Genomic DNA, 19,746 nt, shown 5'->3' on the forward strand with positions numbered 1-19,746 from the left:
TAATTTTCTGATTCCCCTTCTTTTCTCTTCTCCTCATCATTTCCTATTTTCTCCATCTACTTTCCTATCAATAACTGGTCGAAAAAAAGAGAGAAAATGATCTTAATCTGCATTTGTTCTGTTAGGCTTCACCAGGTTTTAAACGGATCAAAGTATCTCTGGCTCTAGAGAGCTGCCTATTGTCCTCCTAATAAATCACTCCTCAATGGACACTTCAAGCACTCCTCAGAGACTCTAACGCGAGGCAATCCCGATTTCTTTCTCAACCTGCCCCCCAATTCCCTCAAGAAAAATCTGTGAAACCGCAACAGTCCAGACAGAGTGTCCCTGACATTAGGCAGTACCTGAACCATCCATCAAGCAAAAGAAGGCAGGAATCACCACTTAATAATAACTGCTGTAGTCCTGGAGAACCTACCAAGGTCACATCCAGCCACAGCCGTAAGATGAAGTGCCGGAATAAGACATGTTGCGACTTGTCAGGGGAACTTGTAAGACAGACTATTTCAATTTTTCAAACTGTAACCAAACTGTTTTTCCTGGCAAACTTACAGTAAACACGTTGACAGAAATCCACTTGAGATTGAAGTCGATGAAGCAAAAGTTGCATACTTGCCCCATAGACTTCAACTGTAAACATCAACATTTTATGTACTGGGAAAGCCCACATGCTGATATCTGACTCATGTAAGAATATAAAAGCATTCTGTAGCATAGATAAAATCTGAGGCTTCAAGCTTCTGTCATAGAGAAAGACCACAGAAACCACTAGAGTAACTCACTCTTTTGACTGGATGCCGTTAGATCTGACCGCAGGGTAATGACTGAGCCCTCGCCGCTCCTCCACTGTGATTGGTCCTCCAAATTGGTCCATGATGACCCCAGCATGCACCGCTGCTTTACACAAAACTGATGTCTGGGACAGACAGAGAAAGGACAGAGATTGGCCTACAAGACATAAGTGTTTTTTTTACTCATACACAACCATTGGGGGATTTTTGTTTTCTCTTTTGTCTATTATCAAAACTTTCCTTTAAAATGAATCTAAATTCTGTTTACTTTTTTGCTGAATTTTTGACTAATATGGTGATTAAATTAAGTTGACAAAAACAATATTAGAACAAAACGGATAACATATTACAACAATTATAAAAAGAGAAATGGTTGAGATTAAAAATGTAATACATGTCTAAATAAAAAAACTAAATACTCAGAACAAAAAGTCATTAGAATATTATACTATACAATATAAAAAAATGAATACTCATACACACACATACATTATAAAAATTAGGGATGCAACGATACCATTTTTTCAGATCCAATCCAGAAAATTCTGAGTATCGGCCAATTCCGATCCCAGCGCAGTTTTTTTTTTTAAATCAATGTAGAATTTCTATACTTCTGTGTCACTCTTTTGTGTGTTAAACACAATCTATTAGACAACTTAATTTTAATGAAAAATAACATGAAAAAATATATAGGGGCTGTTTACACCTGGTCACTTCATGCGTTTTGTAATATAAATCTGATCGCTCAAACCACTTCAGGAGGTGGTTTGGGCCACATTCCAAACGAAACTGGACATGTGTAAACGCATCTGGTTGTTGAAACCACATATGTAAATTTTACTTGTCCTAAAATGTAAGTTATAGGCTATATGACATTATAGTCAGATGACTGCGCTAATGCAACACGCATCGCCGCAAACGAGTAGCTGAGTATCTCTTCAGCAAGCAGACACGCAAACTGCCGCGAATGAAACTGAAAGTAAGACGCAGACGATCAACACAATACTCTTCATTAAAAGTATAAGACAAACTTATCTTTCCAGTGCTGATGCCACGTGCTCTCCTATTGCGGTCTTTGATCTTGAAATGAGCTGATAATTAATAAAATGCAGCGCTTATCTTTTGATTTTGTTGACATGAATTTCGTTACATTTAAATATAGCGCAGGAATTGAAGATCGGATTTATATCCGTTTTGCGACTTTGTGGCCATGTGTAAATTGAAACGTTTTAACAAATCAGATAGATATCCGATCAGCGAAAACGCATGAAATGACCAGGTGTAAACAGGCCCATTCATAATCTATGACAAAAATACTATTATAAATTAGGTTAGTGGATAATTTAGCAGCAAAATTTATTCTAGAAAAATCATGAGTGCACAATTTTATAAAATCTAAATATTTAGTGATAACATTATTTAGTGGGGAACAAATAAAAGTGAATATGCGAAGGACTATATCTGGTAAAATGTTACACATTGCTCTTTGTATTGTTGTAAAATATTTACTTGTTTTCATTAATGTATATTTATTTATAAATATAAACTACAAAATTAAAAGACATTAAAAGACATTTCTTTTAAATGTGTAGCACAATGAAGGCAGTGACATATGATAGAGCAGTCCTATCTATCATATATGTTTCTGCCTCCATTACTGTGCTATACATTAGATTGAGCCTTGATGGCACAGAACAAGAAACGCTATAAATAATGTTTCATTGAGCAAAAGCATTATAATACGAAAAGCTCCAATAGAGAGCGGCACAAAGCGCTTATGGCTTCCCGTGCGCAGAATGATGCGCTTGAAGCAGCATGGAGTCACAGCGCACAGCTCCGCATAGAGAAGTTCAAAGCACAAAGGAAAGAGATATTGGTGCGTAGCTTATTGACCCTTTTCGTTTAACAGTTCTAACTCTGTTATGGAGCGCTCTTGGAGAGAGTTTCATCGTCTTGACTGTCTTAACCGAACGTGCCAGTTTGAATGCTGAACGGAGGATGACAGACAGAAGCAGCGGAGAGAACAATTTATGTGAACTTGAAATTAACGACTTAAATATTCATCTGTACCTCACATTAAACTATGGAAGGGCTTCAGAACTTTGACTTCATTGTGCTTTCTAATGCTTTTGTGCTTTCGTGGGACTTAACAATAACACAGAATAGTATACGCACAATATCGGATTTGGATCGGTCTCGTCTGACCGATACCCGATCCGGCAGAAATTCCAGTATCGGAGCCGATACCGATCCTAGGTATCGGATCGATGCATCCCTAATAAAAATCATATTTATATAGTCTATATCATAAATACACTGTAGGTCAAACGTTTGAAATGTATTATTTTATTTACAGTTGCTGAAGTCTTGCTCATATATTTGTTCAAAAGTAGTAAAAATAGTAATATTGTGAAATTTCATTACAATTTATAAACACTTTTCTATTTTAATATATATAAAAATGTTATGCTCCTGTTATTATTTATGTATTATATTTTTTCTTCTTCTCTATGACCAGTCCATAGCATCCCTAAAAGAAACCTGATAAAAAAAATAAAAGATTTTGCGAATAATTTCATGTTTTGAGCCCAGTCTCAGCTACCATAAAACACCCATATGCACACTTCTAGCACAGGCATTCAATTAAGTTTGCTCTGGTATTTCATAATTACTAAGACAAACCTCCACTGAACATAAAGCATGCATGTTTTAAGTAACAACATGGATTAATTTAAAATTTCTGACTGAGGAAGGCTTTATAATTTCATTCTGAGGCAACAACTACAGTAATTGTGGCAGCCAGTGGAAACGCTTCACCGCTTCACAAGCTAACACCGCTAATGCTAGTACTTTGTCACAGAAAATGCCTTAGCACGAACAACCTTTCTAAGGCCATTTTGCTTAACAGGCCAGGTAACAACCATAATGGGATTTGAACACTGCAATCCTCCGATTTAAATCACATTATGATTCTGAATTGTGTTGAGTAACACTGAGCTTTGACCCTGAGAGCACATGTATGTCCTCTAAATGCGGATGTTTCTTAATATATCCATCTGCAATATGTAATTTTTAACTTGCTTATCCGCAATATGCCAAAACTTTCTACCTTTTTTTTCAGAAAACTGATTGTTATTTAAATCAATGATCAAGTCATCTGTGCTTAGTTCACTGTTCACTTAAAAAGCTTGAGCAAAATGATTGACTAGGGCAGAAAGACTGAATAAAAGTGTGTACGGTCTTTGGGGTGGTCCGGTGTTTTACATTGAGCCCATTAGCCACTTGCAAATCATTACTGTGGTGAGGTAACAGAAGAAGTATTGTGTGTTATCAGCAGAAACAGCTGCTCTGCATTCGGACAGAGATGCTTCATTAACCTGAACATGTCTCCTCCAGTCAGGGCCATAAATACAGCCTTAACAACTGCAGTCTCTTTGATTTATGATGCAGAAAAGTTGTGCTGGCCCATGCAAAACACTACTGCAATGCTACAGTGTGTGGTATGTGGTTTATAGAGTGTACTGGTTTCTTACTAAGCTACATATATTAAAAAAAATAAAAAATAAAATAAAATAATTCCGAAACGGCAGTAACATGTTATGAAAAGCCCTTACCCTCTGCTAATTCGCTATTGTTAAAATGAATGAATAAATAATATATAAATAAAAACACATTGGTTTAATAAATGTACGTTATTTAACAATTACTCATAGCTGCCAATTTTACATTTTAAAAAAGTATTTAAAGAATAACATATTTGAGGAAAACATAGGTCATTTTCACTTTGCACTTCTAGTTTCGTTTAGACTACATAATATCAGGTCAGGTGGTAACATATGGTCTAGCTGCAAAAATTCAAATATTTAAATGTATCCGAAGTTCATTTGAATTGGATCCAAAAATTCCACATACACATGATCGGAACATCATGCTAACAAAATGAATAACTTCTGGTCTGTCATGTGTTGAAGATAGTGGACACGTGTCTTAAGTGAAATTGTAATTCTTAATAGTAATACTTAACTTCACAAGCACATACAGGTGCATCTCAAAAAATTAGAATATCGTGAAAAAGTAAATTTTTTTGGTAACTTGTTTCAAAAAGTGAAACTTTCATATTTTCTAGATTCATTACATGTAAAGTAAAACATTTCAAAAGTTTTTTGTTCTAATTTTGATGATTAGAGCTTACAGCTCATGAAAGTCAAAAATCCAGTATCTCAAAATATTAGAATATTTCCTAAGATCAATAAAAAAAAAAGGATTTGCAAAACAGAAAAGTTCAAGTTCTTTAAAGTATGTTCATTTATGCACTCAATACTTGGTCGGTGCTCCTTTAGCACAAACTCCAGCATCAGTGAGGTGTGGCATGGAAGCGATCAGCCTGTGGCTCTGCTGAGGCACTATTGAGACTTCAGCTCGTCTGTATTGTTGGATCGACTGTTTCTCATCTTTCTCTTGAAAATATCCCATAGATTCCATATGGGGTTCAGGTCAGGCATGTTGGCTGGCCAATCAAGCACAGTAATATCATGGTCAGCAAACCACTTGGAAGTGGCACTGTGGGCAGGTGCTAAAGTCCTGCTGGAAAAGGAAATCAGCATCTCCATAAAGCTTGTCAGCAGATGGAAGTATAAAGTACTCCAAAATCTCCTGGTAGACGGCTGCATTGACTTTGGACTTGATAAAACACAATGGACCAACACCAGCAGATGTAACGGCACCCCAAATCATCACTGACTTCAGAAACTTCACACTGGACTTCAAGCAGCTTTGATTCTGTGCCTCTCCACTCTTCCTCCAGACTCCAGACCTTGATTTCCAAATGAAATGCAAAATTTACTTTTATCTGAAAAGAGGACTTTGTTTGGACCACTGAGCAACAGTCCAGTTCTTTTTCTCCACAGCCCAGATAAGACGCTTCTGACATTGTTTCTGGTTCAGAAGTGGCTTGGTAGCCCTTTTCCTGAAGATGTCTGAGCGTGGAGACTCTTGATGCACTGACTCCAGCTTCAGTTCACTCCTTGTGAAGCTCTTCCAAGTGTTTGAATCGGCTTTGCTTGACAGTATTCTCAAGCTTGCGGTCATCCCTGTTGCTTGGGCACATTTTCCTACCCAATTTCTTCCTTCCAGTCAACTTTGCATTTAATATGCTTTGATACAGCACTCTGTGAACAGCCACACCTTTCAGTAATGACCCCGTCACTTACCCTCTTTGTGGAGGGCGTCAATCATTGTCTTCTGGACCATTGCCAAGTCAGCAGTCTTCTCCATTATTGTGGTTTCAAAGAACAAGAGATATCCGGAATTTATACTGTATGGATGGTCATTTATTGAAACTCAATGTATATATTCTAATATTTTGAGATACTGGATTTTTGACTTTCATGAGCTGTAAGGTCTAATCATCAAAATTAAAACAAAAAACTTTTGAAATGTTTTACTTTACATGTAATGAATCTAGACTTTTTTTAAATAAGTTACCAAAAAAAATAAAAATGTACTTTTTCACGATATTCAAATTTTTTTAGATTCACCTGTATTTTTTTTGCTGATTTGTTTGCTATAATGCTTATTTATTAACTCACTACTGTATTGCTGTCATTCATATGTAGCTTCTTATGCAAATGTGAAGTTCTCATTCTTAACCGTACTTAGAAGGACCTTTGTATAATGACTATTTCAGTGAGACAATATGAGCTTGAGGCAAGTCTCCTCACTGCAGAACGGGTCACAGCATGATGGCACAGAGCTTTCCAAGAATCAGTGAAACGACCTGGTGACAACAAACACATACAGTACCACTCAAAAGTCTGTGGTCGGTCAGATTTTTTTAAAAGTCTCATACATTAGGCTGCATTTATTGATGAAAATACAGTAAAAAAACAACAACTATATACACATATATATTATATACACACACACACACATATATATATATATATACACGTGTGTGTGTGTATATAATATATATGTGTATATAGTTGTTGTTTTTTTACTGTATTTTCATCAATATGTAAATTGGGGGGGCCTAATGGTTAGAGAGTCAGACTCGTAATCGAAAGGTTGCGGGTTCGAGTCCCCGGCCAGCAGGGATTGTAGGTGGGGGGAGTGAATGTACAGCGCTCTCTCCACCCTCAATACCACGACTGAGGTGCCCTTGAGCAAGGCACCGAACCCCCAATTGCTCCCCGGGCGCTGCAGCATGGCTGCCCACTGCTCCGGGTGTGTGTTCACTGTGTGTGTGTGTGTGCATTTGTTCACTACTCACTGCTGTGTGTGTGCACTTGGATGGGTTAAACGCAGAGCACCAATTTTGAGTATGGGTCACCATACTTGACAATACGTCACGACTTTACTTTACTTATATATATACTTAATATAATTGTGAAATATTACTACAATTCAACATAACTTTTCTACTTTGATATATTTTTAAAAAGTAATTTTTAGAAATATCTTTCATGTCATTTTTGACCGCTCTCACGTGTCTTTGCTGAAAAATTAAAAAATGCAAATAAAAAAATTCATAATGATAGCAAAACTAGTAGTAAGCATGTACTGTGCACTCTGGGAATTCAGTTTCATGTATTTGCATAAAGAGGAGGGTGGTGCTATATGTCCAAAGAGATTTCATTCATTTGATTCATTCAGTCTCTCAAAGTACTGATAAACCTAGAACGGAGAATAAGGTGGCAAGATAATGAATAAGTGTGTGTGTGTGTGTGTGTGTTGGAGTGACTGCTGAATGGCTTTGGAGGGCAGATCCACACCCTCACTGCGGTGGCATTATCTGTCTGTAATCCCAGAGTCCACTGCTCCACCCCATCTACACAAAAGCCAATGTGAAGTAATCAATCGCTCTAGCTCTTTGTAAAGCCCTTCACACTCGCATATCAAAGCAGACAGCAGCAGGGTGGAAATGCGCCCCCTTGTCTTCCATTGTGGGTTAAGACCCTGTTGTGTGAGTGTTGAGCCTGGAGCCATGTGTCTGTTGTCTTTCTTGAAAACATGTGATCCGTGATGGGGGTTAGGACAACTTATAGCAGGAAGCATTCCTCCTACCATCACTTTAGTCTGTGGAAATGTATCATTAGTAAAATACAATACAGAGAGATAGTCACGCTCTGACACACCACATTTTTCCCACAACCAGAATGCGCATTTTCCAGTTTCTTTCTGTCTGTTACATCTTTTAGTCTATTTCTGTTCCATTCACTTCCTAAATTATATATAAATTTGGGTTATTTTTAACTTCAAAATTACAAACAAAAAGTATGTTTCTCATTTGTAGCAACTGACGTAATAATTCTTTGCAAATTATTCACCACATTTTGAATAATAATTTTATGTTTTTAAAAGAAGCCTGATGCATACCAAGGCTTCATGAACTTGATCAAAAATACAGTAAAACAGTAATATTAGGATATACTATAATTTAAAATAACTGTTTTGTACTAATATATTTATAAAAAGTGATTTTCCTGTGATTTTCCGCATCATTACTCCAGTCTTCAGTGTAACATGATCCTTCAGAGATCAGTCTAATATGCTGATTTGGTGATCAAGAAATATTTCTTATTATTTCAGTATCAAACACTTGTGCTGCTTAAATTTTTTGTGGAAACTGTAATACATTAAGATTTTTTGATTAATAGAAAGTTCAAAATAAAAGCATTTACTTGATTTTTTTTATAAACATTATACATAATTTCTGATCAAATGATTGTGTCCTTGCTGAATAAAAGTCCATTTAAAAAAAATAAAATTTTAATTACTATGAACTATTACTATAAATACAATATGTATTTTTCAGATCATAACTACTATATATTTTTCCTTATTTTTTACATGATTGTTGGTGTCCAAAATTCATTTAAACTTTTTTAAAAGTATAAAAGGAAGCAACTTAAGTCAGATTTTCTTACTTGATGCACAAAATGCTCTTTGGAATTTTGTTCTTAAATCCTGCTGATAATATAGCTGTAAAAGCTGCAAGATAGAAGCATTTTCACTCATGTTCTCAGACAGCAGTTTTCCTTCTCACAGTGATCAGTAAGGTTTACTCTACTTTTGGTTTTTAAGAGGTTAAGCTACGGTAATGCAACAAATATCTGATTCAAATTAAAAGAACCTTTCAGTTACCCTCACAAAATCAATGCTTTCACAAACAGGAAGAGATTTTACCACAATTCTAAGCCTTCAGAAAGGCCCTATAACTCAAAGCCCAAGCACATGATTCTCTTCACATCAAACTATACATTGCTGCTCGGCCAATCCCTCACGTAACCCAAATCTCCGACCCCGATTTGCTGGAAAGGTATGCACAATTACATAAACGCCTTTAATTCAGAGTTCACTGCCCACTAAGTGACCAGGGAGAACAATGGAGGCAGCACAAATGATCTGTCACCGCGTATCCTCAGGGTTTCCACATACACACACACACAAGCCCTGTCACAACAAATGGCTGTCAGACAATGGGACGAGCCATTAGCGCATTCCACCCCCGATCACTGGCCCGCTTAACATTCCCCATGAAGGCCCTAGAGGCCTGAGCACCTGTGGGAAAATCTGCTTAGAGAAGCTGCTTTTCCTGGCCGAGCCGCTGCATCTGAAACCTGTTCAGGAAGCTCCCCGCCGAGCATCTGCTTGGCTGCACGTCGGCCTTGTAAACAAACCAGCAGCTTGCCTAACGTTCTCCTGCGGACTCGGAATAAGCCGCGGCATGCCAACCACACCTGAGAAAAACAATGAGACGCAACTCACATGTCTGTAGCCCAGGGAAATGTCCCCAGACACGTCTCCCGTCACCGCTGCACATCCTGCCGGACAGTACTTCCTACACGGGATGAGAACAAAGAGAAATATCTGCTTACAGCACATCAGTTAATTATAGCCAATGGCTCTGGAGAGATAAAGCGAAGTGAGAAACTAAAATTATAAGCATTGATTGAATGAGATAACGTCTGGAAAACTCTAGCATTACTTTTTTATTATGTAATGTCTTGTGGCTTGGATATATTTCAATTGAACAGCTGTAGAGAGGTCTGGGCAATATATATTGAATATTCTCAATATATGCACTATATTTATGTATACATTCATGTATATTCGCGCTATTGTGATGAATTAAATGCAATTTTACTTTTATTTATCTAAAGAGTGTGTCAATTGACTGGTTTCACATTCCTCCCTTGCCTCAAGAGTCATTCCATTTATAACTGAAAATTTTAAAGACTTTACTGCATTGCATTTGTGCAAATAAATATATTTTTTAAATTATACACTGTATAATAATAATGTTATTATTGCTTAATCAAGACTCTAAAAAATATTGAGTTATAACTTTATAAAGGTTATTTGTATAAAAATATTATTATACAAACCAAATAATATAATTATTAAAAAAATCTACCTAACTTATCTAATCATTAATTTATAAATCATAAAATCCGGTCAAAGATGAGGCGTCCCATTTTGGTGTCTGCATGAAATAAAATTTACAAAACTGATTTTATATACATAGAAAGCATATTAAAATGCATGTCAATTGTATATTTTAATGTTTAAATTAAAGTACCCATACACTTTTTTTATAAGACTGAAAAACTGCTTTATTGGCCAGCTTGTGAGTGTAACTTTTTCCAGACATCTATATGCTGAAGACATACTCTCACCTGTACTTTGCTGCTGGGAAATGACTACCTCTGTCCAAGCATGTCAGCAGCTCTGAGGAGGAAAGCAGAGGAGGCCACACAATGAGGGTAAAAATGGAGCAGATGAGAAGTGTCTCCACAAAGGAAACAGGCCCCCGACTCAACAACAAGAACAACAGGACATGAGCATCACAACAGGATGACGGACCCACTTCCTGCACTTCCATGTATAGGATGGAAACATATACATACTTGGACATAAACCTCACTCACACTCACATGACAGTCACAGACAATGACCACAGACTATCAAGCACTAAAAAAGAAAAAGTTCTATATGAGTTCTATACCCTCATGAACTACATGAGGGTAAGTAAATTAAGTTTGTGTTTCCTTTTAACATTGCTTTGTTCAAACAAGTCATTTAAAGAAACATCCCTAAAGGATCTGTAAGCATCCAGAGGAGGGAAGGGGGCAAGCCATAGCACGGCGGTTAACATGAGGGTCAGCCAAGAGAGAGGAAGACAGTGGATTCTTGAGAGCTGAAGCTACACATGAACAATGTTGTGTTAAGATGATACACACTTTTCATTTTAAAGTAAGGATACCTTTGTGGTTTTCAGTAGAGTATGAAAGCAGAAATCCTCTTCCAGAGATGTGCTGGCTGCTGCGAAAGCGGACAGTCAGCTCGCTGGAGTCCGTGTGAATCTGCGTAGGTTTGGGCATCGGACCACCACAGTACTCCCAGTAAACTAGATGAAATGCAAGTATTAAACATCATGAAAATTTGCGGCACGCACCTTCACACTTGTGCTGATGCAGCGAGTATAAACCAGGCTCTACTGAAGCGCTCGTGCTGAAAGCGCCTCTCTTCACGTGATCAGTGAAATCTGACTCCTGCTACAATGTGCGGCAGCTTTAATGTCAAAAATGACATTAAAGATAAATAAGCCTTGGCCCATCAAATTTTAAATGAGCTCATTTAGTGGATAAAAGTGTAAAAGTTCTCTTTAAACATTTGTTATGTTATCTATGTTCTATCGTGAATAAAATATTGGCTCATGTGATCTGAAAGTCTTTTAGTTATCATTTTACTCAAATTTAAAAAACGTCCCAACATTTCTGGAATTCGGGTTGTAATAATAATAAATAAATAAAAAAATAAAAAAAACGAAACAAAAAAAAACACAGTACTTGCAAAGTGATGCCTTTACAAATTGCATCTAAAATATATAAATACCTAAATGCTACATAGATAAAAATATACAAAAATAAAAATATATGTATGCCTTGATGGCTGGTAAATAAATAAAAAAAAATAAAAAATTAAAAAAAATCAACCCGACAGTACAGATCTTTAACTAACACGTTATCTAATCTGCCAAAAATGTTGTAGAAGTCATTTATGAAACCAAAAAGGCAGAAATAGTGTGATTCTGGAAAGTTTATGAGATGAGATGTCTGCTAACTGAAGGATAACACCCCATACACTGATGAGATTCTGATAAGCTCTGATGATTATCAGCACACTTTAATCTACAAAACATTATGACTGAACGGACCAAAGGGTCCACACACCGAGAGGTGTGAATGACACAACTGTCAAACTCTACACCAACACAAAGCTTTAGTCATCCAACGTCTCTCAACTGCCGTTTAAGAATCACTCAGAGAGGAATTTCAGCCATCCCGCTGCAGGATGCTTTGATCAGTGGATGTGGCTGAGGCTTGACTCCTGACACTATAACAGCGTTTGTGGTTAAAGGGTTGGCTGGGGAGGAACCAGACATAGTGTGGGAAGATTCATGTCATTCAGTCTCTTCTCATGATGCTGTTTGTTCTATCCACAGCAATGGCCCACACAAAGGGCAGTTCATCTTTTCTGGCCAGGATGACCAAGAAAGCCCTCAGGTTTAGGGTTGAAAGATGATAGCCTAATAAGTCAGAATAGCCCATTTGCCTCAAGTGCAGAGCTTCAATATCCCTTTCCTTTCCATCTATCACTTACAAAGCAGTAGGTGAGTACATTCATCACTCAGAGGTTCAGGTACGTGTAACCAGCAGTTCTGTTGGGATTTTGAATCTGAATTTCTCATATCTACCAAGGACTGCCAATGACCAGAAGGAAGCATAATGCTTAAAAAGTTTTTAAATTTTTGAAACTTTAAAAGGAACTTGGAATATTGGATTGGATCCAACAAAACGAGGAAATGAAATATACTCAAAAACTGCCAATACAATTTTTTTTCCTTTTTTGAATTAAAAGGTACCAGAATTCCATTCTGGCCAAATTTGACACTTAGATAACCAGTAATGAAATTTTAGCTGCTGTGGTATCCATTAACACACATTAATTGGATAATAACAGCGCTTTATTCAGGTTTACTCACAGTAATGTGATCTAGAGGAGTTTTCACTGACTAAAGAGCATATGATCAACTACTGTATATCACAATATGATTGCACAAGTACAACCAGACTCAAATTAGAATTCTAAATACAGCAGTGTTTCCGACAGCATTCTGTTTCAGCCCCACAGAGCAACATTGGCTCAACCAATGGTATCAGTTTGAAGCTGTTTTTACAACCAAAGGAGGTTTGGGAAACCTGTTTGAACATAATCTTCATAATTCAACTGCAGCTTTCAGAATGTCCTTTAGTTTTATATTCAGTAAAAGACTTCTTGTTCTTCTTGTTGAGAAATGCACTAACGCTTCAAGAAAACCACTAAGAACTTAAACCTTCACACTTTCCATTAATCAAACAAGAAAGCCCTGATGACAAAAGATAATGACCTCAAAACACAAGAAGCTGCACCATCATTTACCACTGAAAACATCTGGTTTTCATATATTGTTTGACCCAGACAGAGGATCTTGTGACCACTAGGGTATCGCTAGATAATGGCTGAGAAAACAACATATTATGTAAGCACCATGATATAAAACAGCTCACCATTTTCGGCCCCATACGATCCTTTCAGGACCTTCAAATAGTCTGACTCGCAGTCCTTCTTCTCCATGTTCAGGTCTCCAAACTTAAGGACAATAGTGTGGCCAATTGGTACGTGGATCCGCCATTCACACCAGGAGTTGTTGGGGTAAGTTCCTGGGTAGTTCTTGGAAGACAAGACACCACTCTCTTGACCAAGGACATAATGACCACAGCCATCATCTGTAAAAGAAATATGAGAATTTGTTGTAATAAAGAATGCTGAAATCAGATCATTTTGTGTATTTGGTGTAATGCAATGTGTTTATGCGGTTTAAGGTTAAAAAAAACATTATTTTCCACATACTGTACATTATTGTTGCTCCTCTATGCTCTGCCTTTCTGAAACGCGCCAATTGTTTTACAAAGCTCTGATTGGCCAGCTATCCAGTGCGTTGTGATTGGCCGAATACCTCAAGCGTTTGACGGAAATGGTACGCCCCTTACCGTATTGTGATGCCGTGTCCCGGCGCGACGACACAAAAACAATAAAACCCATTATAAACGAGGCATTTGTTGCATCCAGTGGGGACATAATTTCTGATTACAATGACTTATACTGTCTTACCATGTCTGCATTTGTGATCTGAGAAACGATAAACAACAAGCACTACTCTACACTGCTCAAAACTCACGTTTGAATCGTCAGTGGTAAATTCTTTAAATAAGAAAACGTACTTGCAGGCTGTGAGTCAGAAGCGCCCGTCTGTCTTTACAAAGTTGGAATTGCCCCACTTTATAGAAACAGCCTTTGTGCAAGCCAGCATTGTAGGATACTCTTCCAGGTTCAGGAAATAGTCCTCCATAAAATGCACTGCACACACAATATTTGGGTTGAACTGTTCTGGAACAGTGTTGTAAATACAACTTAACCACTGATTTCTAGTTGTGTCCTCTTTTGGAAGCCCAAACAAAGTACTTTCGCTTTCACAATGAAACACAAATAAAAAAAAATACTACAGCGAGAATAATAGTTCCGCCTTCTTTACATTTACATTTAGTCATTTGGCAGACGCTTTTATCCAAAGCGACTTACAATTGGGGAATACAAAAAGCGATTAATCTTGAAGAGGCAATCAGACAGAGGAAGTGCTCGTAACACCAAGTCTCAGTCATTGTTCAAATAAGTACAAGCTAGTAAGCGGAGAGAAAGATAGAGGGAAATTTTTTTTTTTTTTTTTTTGAGTTTAGGATGAAGTCAAGTACTGCCGAAAGAGATTAGTTTTCAGTTGTTGCTTGAAGATTGCCAGGGATCCGGCGTTCCGGATAGGGGTGGGAAGATTATTCCACCAGCCAGGAATGGTGAACGAGGATGTTCTTGAGAGTGATTTTTAGCCTCTCTGTGATGGTACCACAAGGCGTCGCTCACTAGCAGATCTCAAACTTCTGGAGGGGATGTAGGTTCGTAATAGTGAGTGGAAGTAGGAGGGTGCTGAGCCTGTGGTAGTTCTGTACGCAAGCATCAGTGTCTTGAACTGGATGCGAGCTGCCACTGGTAGCCAGTGCAAGGAGATGAAGAGAGGTGTAACATGCGCTCTTTTGGGTTCGTTGAAGACCAGTCGTGCCGCTGCATTCTGAATAATTTGTAGAGGTTCTTTCTTTGCGTATACGTTTGGGCGGTGTTTTGCAAATCTTCCCACACCGTGACGTAGACATGTGGGGGCGTGTTTAAATAAGCCGTTTTAGGAGGGCGTGGCAGAGTCTTAACTTTTATAAAATAATATCTCTTTGGGTTTTAGACTTTAGTCTTTGTAACTTCAGGGATCTTATCTATGCACAAACAGCTTGTAACACTCCAAAGAGAAAGAAAAACTTGAAAGCGCATCATATGAAGTCGTGGCCTAATGGTTAGAGAGTTGGACTCGTGATCCAAAGGTTGCGGGTTCGAGTCTCCGGTCGGCAGGAATTGTAGGTGGGGGGAGTGAATGTCCAGCGCTCTCTCCACCCTCAATACCACGACTGAGGTGCCCTTGAGCAAGGCACCGAACCCCCAACTGCTCCCCGGGCGCTGCAGCATAAAATGGCTGCCCACTGCTCCGGGTGTGTGTGTGTTCACTGCTGTGTGTGTGTACGTTGGATGGGTTAAATGCAGAGCACGAATTCCGAGTATGGGTCACCATACTTGGCTGAATGTCACTTCACATATGACCCATTTAAGCTTTTAATATATCCAAATAGCAATCCAATCTATTACATAACAGCAAGCAAGACTCTAAATGCACAAGAAAGCTTGATACTGTTGCAACAAAAGATTAAACCCAGCAAGCCAATACACGCCAACCTAACGTAAACCAAATATAATATCAGCCAGCAAAAAGTTTCATTAACTCAGTGTTTGGACACGCACATGCCCCTAAGACAAATCAAAACACCAGAAGAAACCTCTACTTAGATCTAAGTATAACTTTTGTAATTAAAAGCAGAAGACGATACAGCACCCTTATTAGGAGAGGAAATGAGATGTTCCTCACTTATGCTCACTGATCAGGGACAAAGGTGGTGTTAAAAACCGTCAGCTGCCAGACACAAGTCATATGGATGATTCCAGGGTGAAGAGCTCCCACGCTGTGTATATCAGCATTTGTGCAAGTATTGTCAAGACTGTTAGTGTTCACTGATATGCTATGGCTCTGTTATGCCACTGTCTCCCACGGTAAAGGCACTCACACCTGTGATGGCACCACTAACTCCTTTTTTCCTTCTAGACAGCTGAGTCTCCAGCAGCCACGCAGGAACTTGGCGCTGATGTATGTGCATTACAGACTCTGAGACTCCAGAGTTTTGTGACATTGGCGGCATTCTTAAATGACATGAGGATTGAAACGAGACCGATGCTATAAATAGCTCCAGTGTGTTTCTAAGGGAACACTCGCCCGCACTAACTAAAAATGCTTTCTTTGACCTTAGCTAGCATTACATCAGTGCTAAATACTAGCGGACACACAGTGGCCTTTGTGGTGGCGTCTGAACTCCATCCAGATGTAGGGTTGGGTCGATGCAAAAAAACAAAAAAAAACTAACGGACGGAAACCTTCGGGCAGGTGGTGGAGGAATGACATATGTTAATCACTGCCATTCAAACCAACTAAAAGCCGTGACTACTTAAGGCAAGACACCTCAAGTAAATAGGGTTAAAAATACCCCCGTTGACTGATTACATTAAGATTTGCAAACATTTTTTGTATTACAAGCTCTCTGAAATGTTGTTTAAATATACAACTACTAATTAAATATGCACTAATTTGCACACACTTCCAGAAACCTGAACATTGGATATGAAAGCCTGGTTTAAAATTCTTGTTTCATTTTGATGACACATTAAAGGTTTTTACAGAGGGGATTTTGAATCTCTCTCCATAAATCAAAATCTCCATTATCACTCCATAAGTCAGAAAACACTGTCAACAGTCAGGAGAGAAAAAGAAAATGTTCACATTTTTAGGAATAAATTGTTGTATAAAATCTGGCAAATTATGAGCAAACCGCTCTGTAAAAACCTCCAGAATAAAGAATAAAGTTTGGTAAAAATTTCTGTGTTTCAGTGCATGTAGGAAAAACTCTATCTAAAAAAATCTGGCCTTTAAAAGATATGTTTTGTGATTGAAACATACAGAAGCAAATAGATAAACATTTAGCCTAGAAGGGATTTCAGATGTTAAAAAAAACAAACAAAAAAAATTGTCTGAAACAACACGTTATGAAAAGCCAAATAGTTTAAAATCTCAAAACTGACCAATGCATGAAAAAGAAAAAAAAATTGCCTTGTATATATTAACCAGACGCAGTTTTATCTAGCTCTTGCACTCATCCCAACAGAGAAGAACATGACAGAGGTTCAAAACCAGCGTTTTCTGCAAGCTGAGGAACACCTGGCCATCGTCTGCCCCAGGGTGGAACACAAATATTCAGAACAGTGAGAGTTCTGCATGTACAGACAATCCGACTGTCTCCTAACATGCACCATATATGCACTAGTTGAGGATATTCAACTTCAAGAAGGGGGGGGTTCACAGTGAATTATGCCATAACCATTTTTGGTTCCCCAATGAAACTTTCATTCAGTGAACACTTCTTAAAAGAACAATTTTTTCTTGTGTGAAGAACGTGATCTAAACCTAAAGAACCTTTTTTTCACTATAAATAACGCCTTGTGCAATGGAAAGCTTCCATGGATGTTAAAGGTTCTTAAATGGAACCACAACAAGGGTAGTGATACTATGTAGTATTGAAGCATTGCATCCTTGATTGAAACACAAATTAAAATTCACCCAAAAAATAAAGAATCTGACATTATTTACTCAATCATACATGGTTTCAAACCCACTTGACTTCATTACTTCCATGGAAAACCAAAAGAGAATTGCACTTGCTGCAATTTAAATAACAAAAAAAATTTAACTTCCCTCACATCATTTACTCACTCACACTCATGTCATTTCAAACCTTAAATCTTCAGACCAAATCTTAAAAACACACTATTTTTAATAAAACCTTAAGAGGTTTCTGTCCCTCTACTCAAAGTCAAGGTAACCAAAACTTAAAAGAATTAAAAGGGTTATACATCTTTATTTATAACCCTTTTCATTTAATTTAAAATGGTTATAAATCTTATAAAGTAAGTTACATTAAGCGATCATGTTGCTTCACCAGACTTGAATGAAAGCGGATTCATTTTATGAAGCCTTTATGACCTTTTCCAGATCTTTTAAGTTTTGGCTACCTGGGTCTGTCAATGGAAGTACAAATTCTACAAACCTCTCAGGTTTCATTAAAAATATCTTCATTTGTGTTTCGAAGATGATAATGACATTAATTTAAGTAAATTATGAGAATTAAAATTTGAGTGAATTAGGCTAATCTTTTAAATAATAGCTTCAGCCAAATGCATGAATGCAAATCAACCATTTCATTGGAAAGATCAGACATAAATCAGACATAGGCCCACAATCTGCTTCTCTCATGAACCCACCAAGGAGAGCTAGGACAGATGTCACGGTTTTCAGTGAGAAATTATTTAGATTTTGGTCTGTTTATCACACAAATGTACTATATGGCTTAAAAGACGTGGAATTAGTGCACAAGTCATATAGATACTTTTTAAATGTTGATTCTACATCTTTTTCAAGGCTCGAAAACCTTAGCCATTCAGTAAAAGTTATGTGTTTCCACACTGAAGAGCAGATGCTGCTTTATCTATCCAGGCACTGCAATGTGAGAGTGATTCGAGGGAAAGTTGTCCTCATGGACAGACTGCACCAGCATGTTGTGTCAACTGCTGTTTCAACACAGTCAGCACATTTTCTAATGAGCCAAAGCAGACACCAAATATCTCATCTACAATAAAAAGTGTAAGGATATCAACTTTTTAGGTATGAAATCTCCAGCAATACTACAGTTTCAAGGAAAAACATGCAACACGAAACTGTTCATAAACACACATTTTAAGACAGTATATGTGCACGTAAGCGAAAACACAAACATACATCTTGGTTTAGACCTTAATCCAAGACTATTTCTACAATAAGTCAAACTCACTGCGCTCGAGAGTTTAACAAGAGCTCGTGTAACAAAGTTTGAAACATTGTATCTCCTCAGAACAAGCTGTAGCCTGCGTTTGCTTATAATGATATAATCACAAATGCATGTTCTATGCAAACAACTATACAAAGTCCTCCACCAGTAACCTCTGACGCCTCAGCCTCTTTTGTTTCCGATCATCTGCCGTGTTTTTGTTCACTTACCCGGTTTTTCGGCGAGCACGAGCGGGTGAATTGAATATAAGAGAATCAGTCCATGCAGTAAAGTGTTTCCAGACATCTCCACTTAAAACCCCTGCGAATGAGAGTAAAACGCGAGGACGCATTGGAGAAGCGTCACCGGAGCATGTTTACCGGGAGAAACTCGTGTCCGTGTGTCTGCGAGGATCCCTTGAATGAAGTCTTCCGTGTTCCTCTCCCACAGGCGGCACCAAGCGGTTACTAGACCAGTCTGACGGGTCTGGCTGGTGTCAGGCTGTTAGTATAGCCTACATACTGAGGAAGTGACACATACACGGCGTTTGTTTCCTCAACTTCAGGCACTTTTATGTCATATTAAAACCGCCTTGATTTTACTTTAACATTTACTTTTATTCATTTAGCAGACACTTTTATTCAAAGCGACTTAAATGAGGAGTAGCCTATAACAAGAGATTCAGCTTAAGGAAAAGTGCTAAATTAGCAATAAAAAAGTATAATAATTAGTGCTGTCAAAGATTAAAATCGCATCCAAAATAAAAAATTTTGTTCACATAATATATGTGTGTG

At 37.8% G+C, this 19,746-nt stretch overlaps 1 protein-coding gene across 1 annotated transcript in view; it reads right to left on the minus strand.

Annotated features, from left to right (window-relative positions):
- The window catches only part of dcbld1 (discoidin, CUB and LCCL domain containing 1), a 35,683-nt gene extending 16,298 nt beyond the window's left edge, over nt 1–19,385 (minus strand). Inside the window, exons 1-6 of the mRNA XM_079433770.1 lie at nt 19,183–19,385; nt 13,406–13,624; nt 11,059–11,202; nt 10,472–10,523; nt 9,561–9,633; nt 783–916 (exon numbers count right to left, since the gene is read on the minus strand). Of these exons, the coding sequence (XP_079289896.1) occupies nt 783–916; nt 9,561–9,633; nt 10,472–10,523; nt 11,059–11,202; nt 13,406–13,624; nt 19,183–19,258 (698 nt within the window). The 5' untranslated portion in view covers nt 19,259–19,385. The remainder of the gene's footprint in view (nt 1–782; nt 917–9,560; nt 9,634–10,471; nt 10,524–11,058; nt 11,203–13,405; nt 13,625–19,182) is intronic.
- Nucleotides 19,386–19,746: the final 361 nt, after the last annotated feature.

This window comes from Barbus barbus (assembly GCF_936440315.1).
Source record: "Barbus barbus genome assembly, chromosome: 14".
Classification (NCBI taxonomy): domain Eukaryota; kingdom Metazoa; phylum Chordata; class Actinopteri; order Cypriniformes; family Cyprinidae; genus Barbus; species Barbus barbus.